Raw genomic sequence first — 22,452 nt, forward strand, 5'->3', positions numbered from 1 at the left:
ATAGAACCGCAAGCCTTTTTCTGTCTTCCTGAGTCGTCTCAATCCAAGCCTGCTCTTTCACATATAGTACATCAAGGGGCATCAACACATGAGATAGTTCGCAAGTCGCGTCAACCTAAAATACACATATTTGAAGGCCAAGTTACGGCATAAATGATGCGGCTTCCGGCGTCGTGGCTATATTTCAACCGTGAGGTAGAGGTCACCTCTGCTTGACTTATTTGGTGTCAATCGCGCTTTGGAAGAGGGCGAGCGTTGTGGTTCGGGGATCTTAACGCTCTTTGGCCTCAACACTTCGTTCAAGGACGGCCTGAACAGTGGAGAAGGCGGTCCCCTGTTGCCAGCGACAGCATAGTTTCTGAGCTTCGCCACCTCTGTATTGAGTATGTCCTGAGGTATACTCGTGCCTCTCCTCGAACCAGCCTCAGACAGCGGAGGTCGTGGCCAGTCGAGAGTCTCATCGGACAAATACCCGTCGGACGAAGTTGTATCTGTCTGCATGAAACTGGCGCCTGCACGAACGAGTTGATCTCTTGTGGGTCGAATGGCAGGACCTGCAGGTGTCGCAGCAGGACTCGCCAGAGGCTTTGCAAATGTTTTAGCTTGCCGTGACATCGCAGCAGACCGAGGAATCTGGGGATATCGTAAGTCCTTGATGGGACTACCTTGTGCTTGAAACAGAAGCTGGGATGCCTTAGTGCCCGTTGACGGGGTCTGGGGGGCTGCTCCGAGCTCCAATTGTCTGTCGGTCTCATCTGGAGGTGTGTCTTCTTCGATCTCCGTATATACAGACGTGATGGAGTCTTCTCGTTCAAGGCGTGGAGCCGCTGTCGTTGACGGCGGTGATCGTGTATCTAGAGGTCGTGTTACGTGCTCGACGGGTTGGTCGTCAAGAGCTCGAAGGAGAAGTCTGGAGGGAGGTTTCTTGCGTAGGACGTTTCTGCTGGCATACGATGAGGACGGAGCTAACTTGTGCTCTGCTACCGGGGCTGAAGATTGACTTGCTGTGGGCCGTACCTCACCTCTTTTGAGATCAGAAGGTGGAGAACCGAAGCCCCGTGGCGGCGACATGATGTTTACATTTCCGTTGTCGTAAGTGGGTGTGAGAGGTATCCGCGCTGCTTTCGAAACACGCCTAGCCGCAACCTCAGGCACGGCGGGTAATCTCAAGTGTGGTGGAGCTACTCGATCTCTCCTTCCAAGGGGTGGCTGTTCCAAGATGAATGGCTGGTTGTCGACATAGACTGGTTCTGAGTTGGCAAATCTCGTCTGTGGCTCATCATCAAAGACGGTGGCATCGCTCATTGGCCTTTGAGACAGTCTCTGGCGCTCTCGACTCCCTTGTACATTGAGAGGTGCAGGCCATAATGCTTTGGCGGGCACCGAAGATAGAAGACGGGATCCACTTTGTTGGGAGGAAATGCTGACAGGGGAGCTTTCTCCAGGCACTTTGGGGGAAACAGCTACGCCTATCTCCTCGGGTCTGATGCTCCTTCGCCAAAAGCTCCTCCGTTTCTCTTCCATAGGCTGTGCGGCAGAGTAAAAACGGCCCTGAGAGGTCGGGACTGCAAGCGACGAGTTGACATTCCCGAATGTTGGCGAAATGGGCTTGGGAGGGCTCTTGTAATTTGGAGGCGGAGTAGGTTCCACAAGGCGAGAACGTCTCTGGCTACGGCGTTGTGCCCGACGCCTCTTGCGGATACAGACTGCGAGCATGAGCATGCCCAATACGATAAGCACAGTTGCCGCCCCAGCGATTGCGATGCCCACAACTTGAGCGGTGCTCAAGCCCCCTTTTGAAGTTGATCGATCCGGCAGACCAACGGCGCCCGTGGTCCCCTGAGGGCCGCTGATTGTGCTGCTGCTCGAAGAACCAAGCTCTGTAGTCAAGGCACTTGAAGGTGAGGGAGTGGTAGCTGGTGAAGGTGGTATCGCCGAAGTAGGAGTATCAGTCGCCATGACAATGGTACTGATGTCCTCTGTAGAGGTCGGCACACCAATCATTGACGGAAGGCTACCCATTGTAGACGCCGCCGTGGAGGGTGCGATGATGGTTACCGTTATGGTGCTGGCGGTTTTTGGCTGAGCGCCAGCTATACCGTCACAAATGCTGTATACCCTCGTGTCCACCTGTTCTTGCCCTGTACAAAAGGACACCACACACTGCAATGAACCCTCTCCAATCGTAAGCCCGGATGTGTTCTCTTGCGTACACAGAAAGTTGAGATCAGAGGTATTTGGGCATGTGCTTCCTGAGTAGTTGGTGGTTGCGAAGGCCTGGATGCAGCTGACCGCACATTCAGGCACGATGGAGAGGATGGACTGAGGTAGGCAGGTATTTGTTTCTTCCGCTCGCAGCCGCAGAAAAGCGCGACGATCGAGAGTAGACGCTGGACTGGGTGAATCCATGGAGAATAATGCATATCGTACCGGCCGCCTTTGTCATGGTTGATGCTTCATAGCATCTACTGGCGTGACCGTTTGCGGAAGTAGATTCTGTGAACAGCAATGGCACTTCAGAAACTTCAGAAAGCGGTAGAATCAGGCAAAGGAAGTGTTGAGGGTTGTTTGCGACAAATATACGGCGCAAAAGGGCATCAGGATCTCAAGGCTGAGGCCTCCTAGATTTGAACCTACCTGAACCCTCGACGAGGGGGTCGTAGCAAAAATTTGGTCCTTGAGCAGCACATTGCGACGTGGAATGACGATGGCGGCTGGACTGTTGCCGTGCCATAGGACGCAGAGTCTGAAACTCACAAGGCATCATACTGAACGCGATCGAATGTGAAGCATTGGGAGAAGGGATCGCGCCCGCCGCGGCGGTTACAGAAGTTCCGGGGCATATCGCGGGCGTCTAGGGCCAAGTGGGCGCTTCACGTGACTGACTGGGACCGGGGTTCAAGTTGTTTTGCCTAGGACTCGAAGGACGTCAGACAACAACCCTGAGCCACCGAGTCTTGGTAGTAAATACGTGTAGTTGTGCCTGGAAATCCATCTTAATTGCATTCCCGGTCGCTCTCCCCCGGCGGCTGCTTCGATTGAAGCCATCGCCGCTGACCATTCATCTTTGCTGTTCGGATATGACCGGCGCCCTCCGGGGTGCTTGCAAACGCCTGACAATGTGAATCATCTGGCCAGCGCAAGACCTGCCAACGACCACATATCATACCATTACTAGTACTACAATGTCTCCTTTTCTTCGCGCAGGGGTAATCACAGACCTCAGTCCAAAATGCCTCGCTGACGGTCATCTTGTGCGTATCAGTGGCATGATAACATGCCTGGTAAATGCCTCTGTTTTTGTCATATCTGCCGCAGATTCCCCCTTGGCAACTGTGGATGGGGATGGACTGAATTCACACATACTAGTATGGCTCCTGGATATGTCGACCTCAGTTGTCTGCTTCGGGGAAGATGTCACAAAGAATCACCATTTAATGTTTAGGCTAGACCAGATGCACTGTTAACGATTACAAGGGCCCAAATCTGGGGTTTCGGGAGGGCACGTTCCGAAGTTCTCAACCTGTTTCACCAGTCTTGTGATGCAAACCATCGATCGGAATGAGTCGCATAGAAATTCATGCTGGGTCACCGCGGATTGAAAGAATGATCCACAATGAAAATGGAATTACAATAGTCTCATTATGCTGAATTACGCTGTTTGCGTCCAAGCCAGGAGCACCAGTTTGCGCCCTTGTGCGCTGAAGTTGGACGAAAACGCTGTTATCCGTCCAGCAAACAAGTCCTTCGGTGACCCGTGTGACACCATTTTTGCCAGTTCAATGTCGAATCATGCTAGATGAACACATTGCTTTGTCTCTTGTGGCGTTGACCGCCCTGGCATGAGGATGCGTTGTTGGCTGGCGGGCAAATGTGGTGTATCATGATTCAGCGATCAGGAAGCGTGGTGGGGATATCATGAGGAAGGATGAGGTTGGGACGGTCCTCGCCAGAAGGGTGGTGGAAGCGGATGTCCATCGGTGGGGAGGTTCGGTTGGTACAGCTTAGTACTTTAGGATGATGTAGCTGTTGTCGCTCGTGTTAGCTCTTATCGCTCGGCGGAGAAGGATGCGCTTCAACATACAGAGCGTGGATGATACCGGGAATGTAACCCAGAATGGTGAGCAGGATGTTGATGAAGAAATCCGCATTGCATCCTCGCTCCAGGAAGACACCCAGAGGAGGGAGGATGATGGCAAGGATGATCTTGCAGATATCGCTGCACAAGTCATGTCAGCTCTGGCGTGCGGAAGTAACGGAATTGCGACTTACGATGCGGTGAAAGGCATTTTGAGTGTGTTGAGGAAGGCCCACAGAGAAACTCTATTTGCAGGTGGTCTGATCAACGAAGTGACAAAGGGCAGGTGATTGTGTGTGTTGTGTTGTTTTGCGAGGATGCGATGTTGTATGGAAAATAGGGGAGAAGAGAGAAGGACTGGAAGAGAGCTGGTTGGAGTGTGCAGATTCAAGTAGGCTTTAAGACGTGAGCAATAATACTGCTACTAGTCGTTGAATTGGGTGGTCGTAGGAGGTAGACTTCCGTGGCTGGGAGAGCAGGGCAATTAGTGTACGAGCAACTCCGCTAGCTATCTCGCTACCCGTACCATCACTGCCAGCAATTGGTGTTTGGGTGAAGAAAAGGGCCCGCACAGCCTGCAACTGGGCACTTTCCAGGCCACATGACGTCGAGTTTTGCCCGGTTTCCGTCAGCCACCGCAGTGCAGCGCAGGCACAGCACTCACTTCCTCTTTTGGGGTAATGATTACTAATGTCTTGGCCAATCAATCTCCCTGCCTGCACGGCCTGTGAGCCAAAGTCTCTGCGTCGTCATTCGCACAGCCACAGCTTGGAGACCTGTGTGGCGGTGAACCTTGCCGTTCTTGCCTGTCACTTGTTCTTGCAGGAAGGTCTTTTTGAGCCTCTCTTTGACCAGGGACATCCTGATCTGTTTGTTGCTTTTATGATGGACGCGTATACGATGCCAGCATGCGATCATCCGAGAGTGTTAACGACTCAGAGCATGAACAAGCCACGAGGGAGACGAGCCCACTCGATCGTGCACCATCGATCCTTTCGCGACATCATGGACAAGACTGCGGGATAAAAATATACGAACCCTTCGTCATCGCTACGGGGCGTGGAGCCAGATGGATAGCCCTTTCCCAAGTCCTTAATACGACCTAGACTTTACTACTTCATGGTTGCCACCGGAACGACTCCATGCATCTTGGTGTCTCCGAGATATTGGTCATTTGCGCTGCTTCTCTGGATTTTCTACGGGGTTCCTCAGACCATCTCGGGGTATATATCCGGTGTCAACCAAGCGCTGCTCTCCGTAGTACCTGATAAGGAGAAGGAATAAGTCAGTGAACCACACACATCCCGTGCTTGGTGTTGGCCACTCCACATTTGCCTGCTGCCGACGCTTGGGTTCTCCCATAAGCAATTCAATACCGCATGCGGCTCTACTGTCGGACAGCAGGGACGGAGGGAAAATCCGTAAGACTCATAGGAGGATCTCTTCTCCGTAGTCGTGATCACCCAGGCACCTGGACCACAAATAGGCTATATGTGCTGAGTATTGCCTGCACACCCTCATCCAAGTCTCGGACTCCAATCATAAGGTGTTAAACCAGCTTGTACTCGACGAGGCTGTGGAGAGGTTGGCCGCGAATTCTTGTCACTGTCTGGCGCTTCAGCAACAGGATTTCTGTCTAAAGACAGCCATTAACAGAAACCTGGCATATTTGAAAGCAAACCTGCCGTATGCTCAAGGAGGGAAGTACGGTTATCAATCCGGTTTCCTAGCCATGTGGCTAGCTTTCGTCGCGATCCTCTTGAAGGTCCACCACAGGTATATGGTTGTAGTATGGTCTAGATATAGGTACGACGTACCATGTATCTTCACAATCCGCCGGTCAGCCTCCTGACTGGGACCCCTTGGAACATCAGCTTTAACTCCGAAACGCGTCCGAGACGGCAGGATGGTGTCTTGATCAGCCCGAGTGGCTGCTGATCGAAAGCACGGTAGCGGCGGCTGCGCTAATAACAATGAAGCTCCAGGCACTCTAGCCGCCTATTTGATGTCATTCCACCGGACGAGTGACCTGCCGAAAGGCGCGGTGGAACAAGCGGGCGCAAGTGTCCAACACCAGCGCTTCATCTCCCTCTATCCGTCCATCGCTTTCTATACGCGAAACACCTTGATCCGTACCTAACCATAACGTGGCTAATGACAGTTTGTTGTGTCGCAGACGGTGACCCGCCTGCCATCCTGGCGATTCGAAAGGGACAACCCATGACAGGCCGTTGATGCTGCTCACCGCATTGACACGCCTCTGGGGAACCAAATCGACGCCGCTGGCCAGGAGTCACTATTTTCCTGCACCTTCAAGTCCACTACTACTGCCCGCATGGCTATGTAGCACTTCCGTATCCCGCTTTGTTCTAACCGTGCCTTTCTTGTTACCTGTACTGGCCCTCGCCTCCTCTCACTCCATCCTAGACACGCCTCGACACGTCCGGAGACGAGTGCTCCGCTTGCATAGCCGGTGGCTCAAGATGCATCAAAAGCATCTAGACTTCCAAGAAACAGAACCCCTGCTCAACAAGAATGGCAGCTCGGGTTCCAACGATCGAATGACAGCTTGCGCCCAGACACCAACGACAGACCCAACATATGACTTTCCCATGCGTAGGTGGCCATTCATTTTTGCTGTTCACACAGTTAACCATCAAGTAGCAAGCTGGACCTGGGCTAGGGCAAAGGCTGACGGCGAAGGGAGAAAATTCCCTCAAACCATTGCCCATAGAGGGTACAAAGCACAACATCCGGAAAATACATTGAGTGCTTTCAAAGGCGCTGTCGAGGTGGGAACTCATGCCATCGAGACCGACATTCACCTGTCCAAAGACCATGTCGTCGTCTTGTCTCATGTGAGTTGGCTGTTGTTGAGCCGCCGCATCTTCGTTGACTGATTTCGATGACCAGGACACAGACCTCAAACGGTGTTTTGGGAAGAACGAAAAGATCATCGATTGCAACTGGGAGTATCTGAGTTCACTTCGTACTCTGAAAGTACCTCACGAGCCCATGCCGCGCCTCAGAGATCTGCTTGAATATGTCGCGCAACCGGGCCTGGAGCATATCTGGTTACTCCTGGACATCAAGCTGGACAATGACTCTGACGACGTGATGCGACTAATCGCGGAGACGCTGGCGTCTGTACCTGCGGGAGGACGAGCGTGGGAGAAACGGGTTGTTCTGGGAATCTGGGCCGTCAAATTTCTGCCTCTCTGCAGGCAATACTTGCCTGGGTTCCCTATCTCTCACATTGGCTTCTCAACTTGTTACGCCAGACAGTTTCTCAAAGTCCCAAACGTGTCTTTCAACATGTTGCAAAAGGTTCTCATGGGACCTATTGGAGCACGCTTCATGAGAGATGTCCGCAAAGCAGGCCGGCCACTCTACATCTGGACAGTGAACGAAACAAACCTGATGAAATGGTCGATCCAGCACGACGCCGATGGAGTCATCACAGACGATCCGAAAAGATTCAAGCGCATATGCGACGAGTGGGACGAGCGAGAGCCCAAAGCCAAAGCCACCTGGGCGCAGGTACTCTACACGCTCTGGCTCTGGACCTTGATTATCATCTTTTATATTCCTTTTAAGCGCAAGTTCCCGGAGTCTGTCGAGCAGTTCATAAAGGAGAACGAGCTCAGGGCAAAGGCGACTTCGACTCTCAGTCAGTTATAGCCATTGAATGAAGATCGAATATCTAGATAGATTTTGTACAAAATGCGAGCGTTGAAGGATGACGGACGGAGGCAATCGATCAAGGCATGCCGTATATAGCCTTGGACATAACCCTTGAAATCATGAGACCACCTACCTGCTACCTATCTACCGACCTATGAGGCTCTTGGGGAAGAAAAACGGGTGGATAGGAGTATGTATTGCGTGAACAATGCGTGTCAACATTGGACATGGCCAAACCCCCACACTTGCGGTGCCGCAGGCGGCAGACGCGTGAAATACACCAACGCGTCAACCTCCCCTCCACGACTGAGAGCCTTTTCCCAGACAACCACCTTCCAACCCGCCGTACTCGCTGCAAAAATGCCTCGCGAGATCATCACAATACAGGCGGGTCAGTGTGGGAATGCCATAGGCTCAAGGTTTTGGCAGCAATTATGCCAGGAGCATGGGATCAGCCGTGACGGCAACCTCGAAGACTTCGCAACCGAGGGCGGTGACCGCAAAGATGTCTTCTTCTACCAGAGCGACGACACTCGCTACATCCCCCGAGCCATCCTCATCGATCTCGAACCTCGAGTGATCAACAGCATCCAGACCGGACCGTACAAGAACATCTACAATCCGGAAAACTTCTTCATTGGAGAAAATGGGATGGGTGCAGGAAACAATTGGGCAGCCGGATACGCCGCGGGCGAGAGGGTGCAAGAAGAGATCTTCGACATGATCGATCGAGAAGCAGATGGCAGCGACTCACTGGAAGGATTCATGCTCCTACATTCCATCGCCGGTGGCACAGGGTCCGGTCTTGGATCGTATCTTCTGGAGCGGATGAACGATCGATTTCCCAAAAAGATCATCCAGACATACTCGGTGTTTCCGGACACAGCCATTGGAGATGTCGTCGTGAATCCATACAACAGTCTGCTCACGATGCGCCGATTGACGCAGAACGCCGATTCCGTGGTAGTCCTCGACAATGGCGCTCTATCCAGGATAGCATCCGAGAGATTGCACGTTCAAGAGCCGTCGTTCCAGCAGACGAACCAACTCGTCTCGACCGTCATGTCGGCTTCAACAACCACACTCCGATACCCGGGGTACATGCACAACGATCTGGTGGGCATCATTGCCTCGCTGATCCCCACGCCGCGATGCCATTTCTTGATGACGGCTTACACGCCTTTCACGGGTGACAATGTCGACCAGGCGAAGACAGTGCGGAAAACGACCGTCCTCGATGTGATGCGACGTCTACTGCAGCCAAAGAACCGGATGGTGTCTATCACGCCTCCCAAGTCATCATGCTACATCTCGATTCTGAACATTATCCAAGGAGAAGCCGATCCTACTGACGTGCATAAATCACTGCTGCGTATCCGAGAGCGGCGCATGGCAAATTTCATTCCGTGGGGTCCAGCTTCAATCCAAGTTGCCCTGACAAAGAAATCCCCGTACCTACAGAACACTCACCGTGTTTCGGGATTGATGCTGGCGAACCACACCAGTGTGTCGTCCCTGTTCAAGAGAATAGTCATGCAGTACGAAAAAATGAGGAAGCGAAACGCTTATCTGGAGCAGTACAAGAAGGAAGCACCGTTTGCAGAAGGCCTGGGCGAATTTGACGAAGCCAAGGAGGTGGTGATGGGACTTATCGGTGAATACGAGGCGGCTGAGAAGGACGACTATCTCGATCCTGATGCTGGGGACAAGAGAGTCGATGGTGCTTGAGCGGATGACATCAACGAAATGCTTGACGAATTTGATTCTACGAGACAACGATATGTTACGACCGACCAGTTTCATGCCAGAATGGCAGCATGATTCACCCTGCTCAGTCTGTTGGTTTGGGGAAGTCGCTGCACTCACACGGAAAACGGCTTGCTAGGCTGTAGAGACACGACAGAAGGCAACATTGAGGATGGTGCCCAGCCTGTGGTCGGGGCCGATGAGTGGCTCCAACCAGACTCCAGTTGGACAGATTCATGTCTGGCCCGAGCGACCACGGCCAGGTCGACGGGAACATGCATAGTGCAGCATGCAAGTGCAGATCCATCCCCTCGATCGAGCCCACGATTCCGAAACTTCCTGTCTGGTGCACCTGACCAACATGTTTTCAGGCACTGCATGTCAAAGGGAGACTTGAGATGGCTGGGTCCAGAACCAACCACATGGATGAAGCCGGACTCGATGCGTGTGCAACCGCGCATAAGCACTTGTTGTGACAGCAAAAGATGGGGCCGATTCAGCGAGAAGTTTGAGTTGTATGCAGGTCAGACAAAGGAAGGCCTTAGGGATGCTTGGAGGAAGTTGATGCATTCGGAAAGTGAATGGCGGTCACGGTGTTCGTTGAGATTCAGGGCGAACCGATAAAGGAGGGCCCTCGGAAGGACGGTGTGCAAGACCAAAACTAGTAGTGAGGCGGCTCGCCTGCCTACATTATCTGTTAGTTAGTCGTCGGGGGGAGTCGCTTGGATAGATCAACACAGCGTCACTAGGAGATGGCACTGTTAGCTGCAGCTGGCTACCGAAGGGCAGAACAGATACTGATGGTCGACAGCTTGTACTACTTACCAAGTAGATAGATTGACACTCACAATTTCCTACCAAAATCATGTTTCTAATGAGATCCAGATGCAGTGTACACAGTACCTACAGGTACCTAGTAGTACTCTGTAGTAACTTACCTTAGGTACTGTAAGTGACCCAGATATCTGGCATCACGCTGAGTTTGGGAAGAGGTCAAGCCACAACTGGGTCTGGAGGATACAGAGTTGCCGCCAGGTGCCGTCTCGGGGCACCCTAGGCCCCTAGGCTTAATCATGCCCATGTCCAGGGGTGCCACCGCCTATACCCACGATGTGCAGGGTCCTTGGAAACCCTGCAACAGGTTGTTAGTAATGCCTAGGTCGCTTCGTTCGCAGCGACCTTTCTCATGCTTGCGAAAGTCTTCCATTGGCATCCGCCGCCACCATGCCAATATTACTACAGAGTATATGCCTCACTAATAGTATCATCTACTAGGTACGTACTGCTGCTGAATAAACCACAGTCACAGTCTCCGACCCTTAAACTCTCACAACAACCCGCTGGGTCCTCATCTTGATCTTTTCCCCGTCATTCCCGTCCCACTACAGCCACCGACTGCCACTGCCACTGCCACTGGTATCTCTATCATTCCATCCTCGGGTCCCTCTCTTCGTGCTCCTCTTCCGGCCCTGGTCTCGGTCTCGGTCCCTTGTCCATCTGATCGGAAGGTTCATTCGCCTCAAGTGACCGCAGCCACCGCAGCCACCGTGTCACGCCCTATAGTACTACCGTGCACCAACTGCACCTCTGCGCCAGTTACGGAGTCCCAAGGTCCCTATTGCTGCTAGTCCTCCGACCCAACCAACCTACACAGAGTTAGTACCTCGCTGTACAGCGCCCTCTGACCATCTCTGACTCTCTCAGCCGGCGGGCCACACGGACTGCCACCTGCCATTCCCTTCTCATCCATTGCCTGCTACTACTAGTACTTCAATACATCTACATGACACATCTACCTGTACGCTTCTGAGATCTACTACTCTTCATTCTCCTTCATCTTCACTTCCGTGAATCGATTCACCCATAAGACAACACGCAAACATCAGTCGTTGTCGCAGTCAACTCAACTCCCTCCTCTCTACACTCCAACACACCTCCGTTCGCCTTCATCTCACCTCTCCGGACATCGGCATTCGTCATTCGTCATCCGTCACGAGCCTGTCGACCAGGACCTGTCTCTTATCGACCTCGCCATCCGTCCTCCTCATTCAACTGTCTCTAGAGACTCTCTCAAATCAAACCCTTCATCATGCGTTCTCGATCAGGTTCCGCAGCCTCCATCAGCTCCAAGGAGCTTGCTACTGACAGCGTCGCCATCCAAGTGACATCTGCCGGCGGCAAAGGTCAGTTCCGCCGCTGCACTGAAATCTCCTCAGATGCTAATGTTGATTCTGCAGTCATCAAATTAAACGTCCGACCTGTACATACCGTATCCAACGTCCTGGAATTCCTCTGCGCCCCAAAGAACATCCCATCGGATGCGAGACTCATGCTCAACGGAGAACCCCTTGAGGTGTCAACCACTGTTGGCGAGCTCAAGCTGGAAGAATCATCAATACTACAACTCCAGACTCCTTCACGGAGTACAACGCCCACTGATCACTCAGAACCTCAACCTACATTGAAAGAGTCGGCCAACGACAAACCAGCTTCAACATCCGCAGTTTCAACCCCGACCGCCTCGGGAACTGCCACCCCCACGAAGAGAAAATCCAACAAGCCCCGCTGCTCGAAAGATGGATGCAAGGCACCTGCACAGCCGATAGTTGGCGACTGCGGATTCTGCCAGAAACGATTTTGTGGCAAGCACCGGATGCTGGAATCTCACAACTGTGAAGGACTGGAGGATGCGCGACGAGCCGACAAGGACAGAAACACTGCCAAGTTGGAAGGCGAACGAACCGTCATGCTTCGGGGGTTGTAGAAAGGGCTACCCTGGACGTGCAATCCCCGCGACGGCTTGCATCCAGCCAAAACGTGCTTTCACAGAGCTGAATGGGATTCGCAGTCTCTACGTGGGCTTAGGGCTGTTCGCAGACTCGTACTGCACCTTTTGCATCTTTCTTTGCTGTTCAGTTTTGATCAATTTGGCTGCACATGGCGTTTACTCCAGCCTTGGGGCGGTAATGTCCGTCGTTTATTGTTGCTGGATGGAATTCGGGGGAAGGGGACAGCGTTTCTCTCAGATGCCACCAGGAGAGGCGAGGCTCGACGGTTACTAGCACGGCTACTGGGATTCGGAATAGTACCTGCAGTATAGCGGGGGTCGGTGTAATGGTATCAGGTTGTCCTGCCCTGCGAGGCGCAAGGCTTTTTGCTTTTCTCCCTGGACATGATATATGGGGTTCGGAGATCATCTATATAATCCAACGACAGACAAATGGAAGAACCCTTGAAACTTGCAATGATTGGTGTTGAAGGCGTGGGCTACGTTGGACTTTTGCTGCTGGAACCCAGGCCGACTTCGACTTCAGTCGGGTCGCGTGCTGCCGATTCTGATGAAAGAGGGAATCTCATCTCTTGTCTTTGGTTACTCAGGTACCTCATGGCGCGACTATCCGTACAGTCGTTGTCTACGCTTAAAGAACACTCCCGGTGTGATACTACGTACTAGTAGACGAGGAAAGAGACATGATGTCGGCTCTGGTCGTTCTATCGTCGGTTCATCTGGCTCGGAATATCGGGTGATATTTGTTTGTCTAGGACTCAGAGGTGTGTAGGTTAAATAAGCAGCCGTGTGATGAGCATTTCTTTGTCGAGTGTACAAGTGTATATATACGTATGCATAATGATGTACAAGGGTTTGAATATCTGTTACTGTCTTCCTAGAAATATATTCGTCGTGGTAGAACTCGGCGACGTACCTAGGGACTTTGTACTGGCATGATATATATACATATGCCTATATAACGTGTGTATGTCTCCATATATATCACCTACATATTCAATCTGCAGCATGCTACGCAACCAACGCTCACTATACCTTGTTTTGTAGTTTCAAAAGAGATTATATACTATATACAAAGTCTACACTGCTCGAAGATAGACCTCTTCACCCGCTCTTCTGCCTTACCTGACAAAGCCGTGGCTGCTGAGTCGAGCATATCTTGGGAATTTCCGCCTTGAGCCTCGCAGCCCACCGCCTGCGTACCTAGGTAAGCAGTAGGAGACTGGTGGACATCTCATGGCTCCCCGACGGTCGGATATTGTAGCTGAAATTTGGACTGAAGAATTGCCATCCACGATGGCTGTGGACCTGCAATAATGAAGCCGTATTCTCATAGACACCTGGGAGGAACAGCTGTTGATTGTAGTCATGACTAGTGGCGGTCATGACTGTCGTAGCCCTCATGTCGAAATGGTCGTGGTCCGCGTGGTTCGGAATAGGATAACAAGAGACATGTCGTGTCCATGTCAGAGTCTCACGCGAAGGGAGACATTTCCGAGCCCAGTCCAACCCAATCCCAGCACTGCATCACATCAAGAAGTAGTTTCTCGGTTCTCCCAGAAGTTGAAAGTGCTGATTTCATCCCATCTCCAAGCCGCCACCTCTGCAGCAGCACTGTCCTGAAACCGGCCGGCATCCCGCTTCCGCTTGCAGTAGGTCCTGGCGCACGTTTCGACGGTCTTCCAATCCTCCGAGTTGAGATAGCTTTTGATGGACCTGCCGTCGTCCATGAGTTTGGCGAAAGCCTCGCGCACCCACGTCAGACAGTTGAACGCCGAGTCGTCCTGGCGCACGGGGATCTCGCGCAGCAGAGCCTGCAGCCGACTCTCGTCCGTGACTTTGGCGACGGTGATGCGCACCAGACCGGTCTGGGCGGCCGCATGGGACGGGATGTCTTGTTCCTCGTAGCAATACTTGCCGGACACGTTGTCCAGGTGCGCAACGTGGTAGCGCGTGCCGCGGTCTCGTCGCAGAGCCGTCGGCGGAGCCACCACCAGGGACCAGTGGTACGAGTCACAGTTGAAGTCGTTGCGGAAGGACGACGTCGTCGATGACCCCCCGCGCGGGTACAGCACAATGTACAGGCGGTGCTTCTTCCGCGCTGGTCTCAACGAGGCCGAGGACAGAGATCGAAGGATCTGGCTCCGTGTCGATGTAGTAGGCATTGGAGCGTATTGACAATATATGCCTCAGCTGGGGACTGCAAGCCGAGGGTAGGGTTCGGTCCTCAGGGAGATGGCGCGCAACCAAGGGAGAAAAGGAGCGATCGAAACATGGTTGACGGATTGATCGGAGGATAGGTCAAGCGATCAGCCTGTCTGCAGTGGCCGTGGAGGGCGAGTGAGTTGAGAATCTGAAGCCAGAGAAGCCAGCTTGGAAGATTAGGTAGGTACCCGTAGGTAGTTTGGCAATCAAATGGAGAACAGCACCCACCAAATCGACCGTCGGCTGGCTAAAGGGCCTCAATTCCTTAGGCCTCCTGACGAAAAACCCTCACTGACGCAAGACATCTTCAACAATCTGCGAATCTACCTCAGATAACGGAAAGATGATCAGACGCCTCCACCGAGGTCTTTGAGGGCAACTTTGGAACCTATTTCCAAACTCCAAAGTCTGGGGATCGAAGTGAGCATGGTAGGCAGACTTCCAGTGCTAGTAGACACCCAACGGCTGAAGGGTTATTGATCTGGATTGAACACTCTTGCTACCACGTTCACAGCATCTACATCCTCAGTCCTCAGTCCTCAGTCCTCCACTCCGAGCGTGAGTCGCTACAAATTCACCTTTTAAGCGGAAGGGAGGATACTTGGGCGAAGTCGAGGGTCCTGCTAGCCTCGTGCAATGGGGTCTTCACATGGACTTCTACAGAGCGAGTGTGACGGCATCTCTACACCTTGTCACGGTCTTTTGGGATCAGAAATGGTTACACTATTTGCATTTAGACGTTGCCTTTTTCCACCTAGCAAACCCATCATAGATTCGATGAGAGGCCGCTCTCATAGTCTCGCTGTTGGTGGGGGACCCGAGTGTAGTCAATTTCCGACCTTCATGTCAACCACGCAGCGGATGCAGTCTCCAGCCTTCATGTCTTGGAAAGCGTCATTGATCTTCGTCAGAGGCTGGCGATGCGTGATAAACTCATCCACTGGCAGCCCGTTAGTACGAGCAATCACACGCACACGTTTGGAGCACGAACCTTTCAGCTTTCCGTCAAGATAATCCTGGACAAGTCCGGGGAGTTGCGTGCGACCCTTGACACCGCCGAAGGCACATCCTCGCCAGACACGGCCCGTGACCAGTTGGAAGGGTCTCGTGGAGATTTCGGCACCGGCAGGAGCTTTTTGGCAGTTAGTATATGAAACCGGAGTTCGTGCATGGATGAGATACTCACCAACACCGATAATGATGGATTGACCCCAACCCTTGTGGCATGCCTGTTCTCAGGGTTAGTCTCACCAACTTGCCAGAACATAAAGCCTCATCGTACCTCGAGCGCGGCTCTCATGACTTGCACATTACCGGTGCAATCAAAAGTGTAGTCGAGGCCACCATCCGTCATCTCAATTAGTTTCTCCTGGATGGTCTGACCACTGAGCTTGGTAGGGTTGACGAACTCGGTGGCGCCGAACTGCTCGGCCCACTGCTTCTTCTTGTCGTTGACGTCCACGACAATGACTCTACCGGCTCCGTTCTTAACCGCACCTTGGATGACAGACAGACCGACACAGCCCGCGCCAAAGACGGCCACGTTTGAGCCTTTCTCGACGTTGGCGGTGATGACGGCCGCGCCATATCCGGTGGTGATACCGCAACCCAAAAGACATGTCTTGTCCATCGGCGCTTTGTCTGTCAGAGCAACAACAGAGATGTCGGCGACGACCGTGTATTGGGAGAATGTGGATGTGCCCATGTAGTGCAGAAGGTCTTTGCCCTTGCACTTGAATCTGGATGTTCCGTCTGGCATGACACCTTTGCCCTGGGTTACCCGGATCTTTCCACACAGGTTGGTCTTGCCCGATAGGCAGAACTTGCATTCCTTGCATTCCGGAGTGCTAACTGGTCAGTTCAAGCTCAATTGGATGCAGGGAGTCACATACTAGAGAGCGACAACATGATCACCAGGCTTCACATTGGTCACACCTTCACCCACGGATTCAACCACACCGGCGCCCTCGTGTCCCAGGACGACGGGGAAAGCGCCCTCCGGGTCTTTGCCAGAGAGGGTGTAGGCATCTGTATTCCACGCTCAGCAACTGCTTGTGCCGTCTCGTACTGGTGCGGCTCACCCGTGTGGCACACGCCTGTGTAGTATATTTGAATGCGGACTTCGTGCGCCTTTGGGGGTGCAACTTCAATATCCTCAATCGAAAGGTCTTTACCAGCCTCCCAGGCGACGGCAGCCTACGCAATGTCAGAGGGGAACAGAGCCGGGTCAATCGGCGGATGCGCACCTTGCAGGTAATGGTCTAGGTTGTCGATCGTCAGTTACTGCTCAAGTGCGCTCTTGATCTGTACGTACCTTTCCAACGGTATCAGCGGGCATTTTGGTGGAGTCAATTTATCTGTCGGGAAATGGGAAATGGGATATGACGAGCGACAAGAGACGAGAACGATGAGCACCTAAGAGGATGTAGAAGAGGTCGACTTATACCCAAAACACCGCGGGCAGCAGCTGGGAGTGTCTACAGCTTGGCAGAACCTTGAAGTGGCGTTTTCATTGAGGGAAACGACGGATGTGGGGGAGGCATCACAGCTCGAGAACAATAATTGATGATGATGTCGAAGCTCGGATGATGGTAGAAGCGTTGTAGTACCTAGTGGAAGCACAGATGAGCGTTTCCCGGTACATCCATACAGAGTTACAACCCCCGCAGTCTGTTGTCATGAGAGGTGCCTAAACTTTAGCCCAGGCTGAGGAGCTGTGTCTGTTAGGCGGCTCTAGGCATCTCTACCAACTTACCACCTACTACTACTAGTAGTATCCCTCACTTTACTATACGATTCCGGATATCAGTACCACAGTTTTCAGTTGGGCGAGTTGAAAGGGTAACCCATCCCATGGAGATCTACAGCGTCCGCATATCCCACTGCACTGAGCAGTCCACCGCGAGCCCTGCGACTAGGTATTACTAACATCGACTCGCCCACAAGCCGCCTCTTTCGGCGCTCGAGGTGGCCTTTTTTCTTCAAGCCTGGTATATCTACGGAGGTAGGAATCCGTTGCCAAACCATCGGCTCCGCCCTGGAGAACATTCCCCCTTGAGGGATAATGGTATCGCATGAAGGTGGGACGCAGATTTGCCCGTTGAAATTGAGGCACTGCAAAGTGGACGTGGAACATCGTTTAGCCGGGTTGCAGCAAGTACACTTTTGCCCTACAGCGAGTTGTATTCACTCACTGTATCTACCGGTTGCCTTTTTCTGACAGACTTAGACTTCCTGTCCCATGTGATCTGAAGCCTCGTTTGATATACAGACAAGAACAACAGGAATAAGCAAACCAGAGTAGGATTAAACGCCATATCTTCGTCCTTCAAGCTGTCCCCCAAACTCATGGGTTTCAATGCCTCCTTCCCATACTAGTAGTATACAGTAGCTGTGCATCACCACGCCAACTCGGAATTTTGGTCAACCCTATCTGAGGCCCTGCTCTGCCTGCATTGCGGCGTTCTGCTCTTGAAATCGTTCTCCAAGTCGCTCGGTAGCTTTCATGTGCTTCTCGAAGCACCTCGACACACAACCCTGCTCCCGGGGAGTCGTGGCCTTCGATGTGAAGTCGTTGACACAGTCATCGAAGCAGGTCTGAACGAGGCCGCTGAATGTCTGGGACGCAACGACAAGTCAGCCCGGCAATCCAGACGGGGGAAATGGTGGCCACGTGGTCGTGGAAGGCTTACCGTCATGAATTCGGTCATCTGTCTTCGTTCGAGCCGAGATCCAAGCTCTCTCTGTTCTGCGGGGGTAAGACTGAATCTCAATCAGCTTGTGCGCATGCGAAGTAGCCGGAGAGACACATACGCGTCCATTGTGCTAAGAAGTCGTTTCTTGAGGTTCAGAACCGCAGAGAGATTTGTCCAAGATAGAAGAGCTGGATGCTCGTTCCGTGAATCCTGCAGTTGGAAATACTGTGGCTCGAGGACCGGGGCAGGGCAACAAGGAATTCTGAATGGCAATGTATCACAACTGCTGGCAACTTGTACTCTGAAACGCAGGCAGGGTCATAAGAAATCTGCGGTGACCTCGTTGAGCTGGCTGCGTCCTGGCCGGTCGGCAAACTTTCCCTCTCGTCCGCTTAGGGATTATCTGATTTTTCCCTCCCATGCTCTGTCGACGCTCATCCGTTCTTCCTTTCTACACGCGTCCTTCCCTTCTCCCACACTCTGAGCGCAAGCTCGGTCTGTGAGTTGTCATGCATCTGTTTTTGGTTCGGCATGGCGAGACGGAGCATAATGTTTCAGGAGTCCTGGCAGGCGTTTCTGACTCCAGGTTAACTAATCACGGCGTGCTGCAATGCCAACGCTTGGGTAAATACCTAACGTCACACCGCAACTTGCACTTCACGCATATCTTTTCCTCTGATCTTCAACGAGCCTATATGACGGCAGAGAAAATCCAGCGAAACCAAGTCGCTCAATGGTCCCGGCTACATAGGGTCCCCGAAGTGGTGAAGCTACCACTGCTGAGAGAACAAGACTTCGGTTCTTTCGAACTGGTGCCTTGGGCCTCGAAGCGGGCGCAGCAAAGATTCGACCATGGCACTCCCAACCCAGCAGATTCGAACTTTCGGCCACAGGAGACCCCAGAGTCTATGACAATGCGAGCAGAAGCATTCTTGGACAACTTCATTCTTCCGTTGCTCGCAACTGCCACGGACGATCCGCAAGATTCAACTAACTCTTCGACACAGGATTGCGTCGCAGTCGTCTCGCACGGGTTATTCCTTTCCTCTCTTTGGCAGTCGTTATTGCGCAGGTTCGCTACTGGTACTGTGAGTCTTGGTCCAAATATTGAGGTCGGAGGACACGTTCGACCCCTTGAATACCTTCCTTCCTGGGGCAATACTGCTTTTCTCGAATTGACTATTCAACGCCCTACCACCATTGTACCTGCGAATTTCTCGAACCTAGGACCGGCATTCGATGAAGCAGGGCGTCCAGTGCCTCTCAGCTGGCACTCGATGATGGTGCATGTGATAGACGGCCGTGATCACCTGGCCGATCTCAAACGAGCTCGGGGTGGTATAGGCTCGTCACCCTTCGATGCTCGCCAACAAACTCTTGTTGGATATTTCACACGGCCGTAAGAGACTGGGCCAGAGTCTCAGATTGTGAGATGAGCATGACTTCCACTGTGTTTAACGGACAATCGCACTTCAGAGTGCCCTTCCTCGCAATTAAAGTGGTGAGTCATTAGTCCTCCTCCGTCGCCACCCTTTTACAATATGATGAAGCACAATTCACACAGACCTGTTCTGAAACACGTTGTGGAAAACAAAATTGTACCAACTGCTGTCTGATTCTTCCCATCAACACCAACACGTTCTTGCTGTCTTACATCGTGATATTGACACCAAACTAACATCAACGAATCTGGCAGGACAATGCCTCTACTTTGCAACCGTTACCACGCCGCATCTCAGGGCCTAAATCATCCGCACCTACCTATGCCCTCTTCTTCATGGCGATACTTTGTAAGATTGGAGCAGCTGAATGGGAAGGGGGAGGGAAAATGAGGGGCAGAGAGAGGGATCCCAGTCTCGCTGATGTATTAATGAAAAGGGTGAGATTCGACATGCAGCACTGGCACAACTTGGGATGTCCTTGCAGTGCAGCCGGGCTATCTCATGATCTAGACTCCTAAGAGCTGGTTGGCGATGACTTTTACGACCAATAACAAAGACGATGAGATGGTGGGTGTGCGTCCAGCAGCCTCGTGTCGCCTGTTTTTGTAGGAGGGCTGTGATGGCCACGGCCACGGTGGCTGTGGCTGTGCAGCATCATGGCCACATTATGATCACTGGAACGATTCAACGATTGAACGATTGACCTATGAATAAATTAATGGGCGTTTTATGATTCTATTGTCCTCGTGACGTTTATTGGCCGAAGCGCACGCGTACTCGTAAATCTTGCTGGCAATCAGGGGAAATCAAACAACGACTCCTTCTTGACTTCCTCATCCCTCTTCTCCTGATCCTCTACTCATGACTGCTGTCCTCAACCGATGATAGAACTTCGTCTCTAGCGTCTGAGATTACAGAACGGCGGCTGGTTGCCACTTCCACCTGGAACGGCCCCTTGTATCTGGTCGCTAGGCAACTGTGATCCTTGTCGCGCTCCAAGGCGCGTTGCAAGGCAGCCATCGGGCTCGAAGAGGCAACAAAAGAGAGTTTATATGGACACGAGATTCGATCGAGCTTTCACCGCCTTTATTCACGTTTAAAAGAGGCTGACCGGTGTGTCCATAATATGGGATCCGTGAGAAGATTACCTTGCCAGCCTCATGGGCACTTGATCGAGCACTAAACGCCACAGTAACGACACCCATCCATATCCGACAAGAGCAAGGAGCAAAGTCAAGCCCTCCAGGCCGACCACCCTCATCCATGGCGGTATTAATCTTCGTGACTTATTGTGAAAGAAGAGGAATTGCGGAGTCTTGACTGACCGCCTCAAATATCATACTTCAGCCTTTCATTGCTTGCACAACATTGTGGTGAGTCCGCTGCGATCGCCTTGATACCCAGAATCCCTTAATACCGCTAGGAAACAGGCAACTGAACCAAAAGGCCAGGCTGTGTGAAAGGCAGCCGACAGCGACAAGCGTTGGCCATCGGTGAACACCTACCACGCCTAAACCGACAGTTCCAAAACATTGTCAAATATTACTTCGAGCTCGAACTGCAGTCCGAGTTGCGTCAAGCCGACGTCTTTCCGCCCTTCTCCCTGCTGTGACAGTGAAGGGCTCATTCTGATAACCGACGGATTGTGCCATGTGCGTCAAGATGGCGGCCGGTGGTGGCGCCGAGAGCGCCTGGGGCACTTCCACGATATCCAGGAGCTGTCTCCGAGCAGCTACAGGAAGCATGATTGGAAGAGGCACCATTTGCGTCCTTTTAAATTGCTGGTCACTGATGATACTCCTGCTGTACATCCATTTCATCAAGCTGAAGTCAGTTCTCACCGTCGCAAGCTGCTGGCCTTTCCGGAAGTGTTCATGCACCATGTGCGACAGCATGTTGTTCCATGCAAGAGCCGGGTCGTCATCAGGCTCCTGAACATACTGGTTGTCACACAAGAAGCAACTGGCAAAGGTTGGTAATTCGTGGCCTCGGAAGTGCGAAAAGACGTGCATCTTGAAGTGGATGATGTCTGCAAAAACCTGATCACAGTCCAGGATCTGGAACGGACACAACAGATCCGCATCCTCCTGATACCGGGACGGCAACGTCAACACTCCCTCTTGTGATTCAAGTATGTATCCTTTTCCGAGGATACTACTGGCCATGTCCGTCTCGACGGAAGATGTCAACGAGGTCGCAGTCGATGCAGCCCGGGTGAGTGGTGGCACTGCGTCTGTGGTGGTCGTTGAGGCGATGGACACGGTATCGTCGTCCATGACAACGTCCACCGCCCTGTGCGATTTAAGGAGACTGACTCGTGGATACAGCGGGCTGTTTGCGCGATCTCTTTGTGCCAACATAGTCGACCTGATTTAATTGCTGTACGATGCGTCAGCGCCAACGGCGTCGGGTTTTCGCCTCATCGGAGGCACCGCAAGGGATCGATGTGGATGCTGTCTGGCTTGGGTTGCCCCATCTACGGTCACATCAGAATCCTTTACGCAGCGCAGGATGATGGCCAGCAGAACGCTGGTAGAACTTACCACTCATTATGCCATTGCGTGAGGATCAAGGTCGAGCACAACGGACGCTATCGATTGGGCACGAAAGGGCGATATGCGGGGTTCGTTTTTCCTCTTCTTCCGGTCGGATGGTTCCTTTGCAAACGGCCGGCTAAGACGGGCGGTTAAGACAGTCCTTCACGATCTTGAAGCGCAGTTTCCGGCTTTAGATGCGGTTTGTCACAGGACGGTACGAATCAGCGCATCGTAGGGCAAAAGCTCGACAGCTGCATATCCAAATGCGCAGAATCTC

At 52.5% G+C, this 22,452-nt stretch overlaps 10 protein-coding genes across 10 annotated transcripts; 4 read left to right on the top strand and 6 right to left on the bottom strand.

Annotated features, from left to right (window-relative positions):
• Positions 1 to 177: 177 nt before the first annotated feature.
• A1O1_06793 (uncharacterized protein) lies at positions 178 to 2,409 on the bottom strand (the record flags this gene model as incomplete). Its single annotated transcript, XM_007727670.1, has 1 exon — positions 178 to 2,409. The coding sequence occupies one exon, from the start codon at positions 2,407 to 2,409 to the stop codon at positions 178 to 180; it is 2,232 nt and encodes a 743-aa protein (XP_007725860.1).
• Positions 2,410 to 4,041: 1,632 nt separating this feature from the next.
• Positions 4,042 to 4,289, bottom strand: A1O1_06794 (plasma membrane proteolipid 3; the record flags this gene model as incomplete). Its single annotated transcript, XM_007727671.1, has 2 exons — positions 4,042 to 4,219; positions 4,273 to 4,289. 2 exons carry the CDS (start codon positions 4,287 to 4,289, stop codon positions 4,042 to 4,044), a joined length of 195 nt encoding a protein of 64 aa, XP_007725861.1.
• A 2,272-nt stretch (positions 4,290 to 6,561) lies between these two features.
• Positions 6,562 to 7,759, top strand: A1O1_06795 (uncharacterized protein; the record flags this gene model as incomplete). The annotated part of the gene is made up of 3 exons (XM_007727672.1): positions 6,562 to 6,694; positions 6,743 to 6,936; positions 6,992 to 7,759. The coding sequence occupies 3 exons, from the start codon at positions 6,562 to 6,564 to the stop codon at positions 7,757 to 7,759; spliced, it is 1,095 nt and encodes a 364-aa protein (XP_007725862.1).
• Positions 7,760 to 8,122: 363 nt separating this feature from the next.
• A1O1_06796 (tubulin gamma chain) lies at positions 8,123 to 9,490 on the top strand (the record flags this gene model as incomplete). The annotated part of the gene is made up of 1 exon (XM_007727673.1): positions 8,123 to 9,490. One exon carries the CDS (start codon positions 8,123 to 8,125, stop codon positions 9,488 to 9,490), a length of 1,368 nt encoding a protein of 455 aa, XP_007725863.1.
• Positions 9,491 to 11,597: 2,107 nt separating this feature from the next.
• On the top strand, positions 11,598 to 12,272 carry A1O1_06797 (uncharacterized protein; the record flags this gene model as incomplete). The annotated part of the gene is made up of 2 exons (XM_007727674.1): positions 11,598 to 11,691; positions 11,746 to 12,272. The coding sequence occupies 2 exons, from the start codon at positions 11,598 to 11,600 to the stop codon at positions 12,270 to 12,272; spliced, it is 621 nt and encodes a 206-aa protein (XP_007725864.1).
• A 1,556-nt stretch (positions 12,273 to 13,828) lies between these two features.
• Positions 13,829 to 14,461, bottom strand: A1O1_06798 (uncharacterized protein; the record flags this gene model as incomplete). Its single annotated transcript, XM_007727675.1, has 1 exon — positions 13,829 to 14,461. One exon carries the CDS (start codon positions 14,459 to 14,461, stop codon positions 13,829 to 13,831), a length of 633 nt encoding a protein of 210 aa, XP_007725865.1.
• Positions 14,462 to 15,328: 867 nt separating this feature from the next.
• On the bottom strand, positions 15,329 to 16,839 carry A1O1_06799 (S-(hydroxymethyl)glutathione dehydrogenase; the record flags this gene model as incomplete). Its single annotated transcript, XM_007727676.1, has 8 exons — positions 15,329 to 15,441; positions 15,493 to 15,633; positions 15,688 to 15,730; positions 15,784 to 16,348; positions 16,394 to 16,529; positions 16,583 to 16,697; positions 16,748 to 16,762; positions 16,816 to 16,839. The coding sequence occupies 8 exons, from the start codon at positions 16,837 to 16,839 to the stop codon at positions 15,329 to 15,331; spliced, it is 1,152 nt and encodes a 383-aa protein (XP_007725866.1).
• Positions 16,840 to 17,930: 1,091 nt separating this feature from the next.
• Positions 17,931 to 18,322, bottom strand: A1O1_06800 (mitochondrial import inner membrane translocase subunit tim9; the record flags this gene model as incomplete). The annotated part of the gene is made up of 3 exons (XM_007727677.1): positions 17,931 to 18,119; positions 18,194 to 18,263; positions 18,315 to 18,322. 3 exons carry the CDS (start codon positions 18,320 to 18,322, stop codon positions 17,931 to 17,933), a joined length of 267 nt encoding a protein of 88 aa, XP_007725867.1.
• Positions 18,323 to 18,705: 383 nt separating this feature from the next.
• Positions 18,706 to 19,587, top strand: A1O1_06801 (uncharacterized protein; the record flags this gene model as incomplete). Its single annotated transcript, XM_007727678.1, has 1 exon — positions 18,706 to 19,587. A coding segment is annotated over one exon (882 nt), but the record flags the coding sequence as incomplete, so codon positions are not given.
• A 1,586-nt stretch (positions 19,588 to 21,173) lies between these two features.
• Positions 21,174 to 21,914, bottom strand: A1O1_06802 (uncharacterized protein; the record flags this gene model as incomplete). Its single annotated transcript, XM_007727679.1, has 1 exon — positions 21,174 to 21,914. One exon carries the CDS (start codon positions 21,912 to 21,914, stop codon positions 21,174 to 21,176), a length of 741 nt encoding a protein of 246 aa, XP_007725869.1.
• Positions 21,915 to 22,452: the final 538 nt, after the last annotated feature.

The sequence above is a fragment of the Capronia coronata genome (assembly GCF_000585585.1).
Source record: "Capronia coronata CBS 617.96 chromosome Unknown acBCG-supercont1.6, whole genome shotgun sequence".
Taxonomy (NCBI): domain Eukaryota; kingdom Fungi; phylum Ascomycota; class Eurotiomycetes; order Chaetothyriales; family Herpotrichiellaceae; genus Capronia; species Capronia coronata.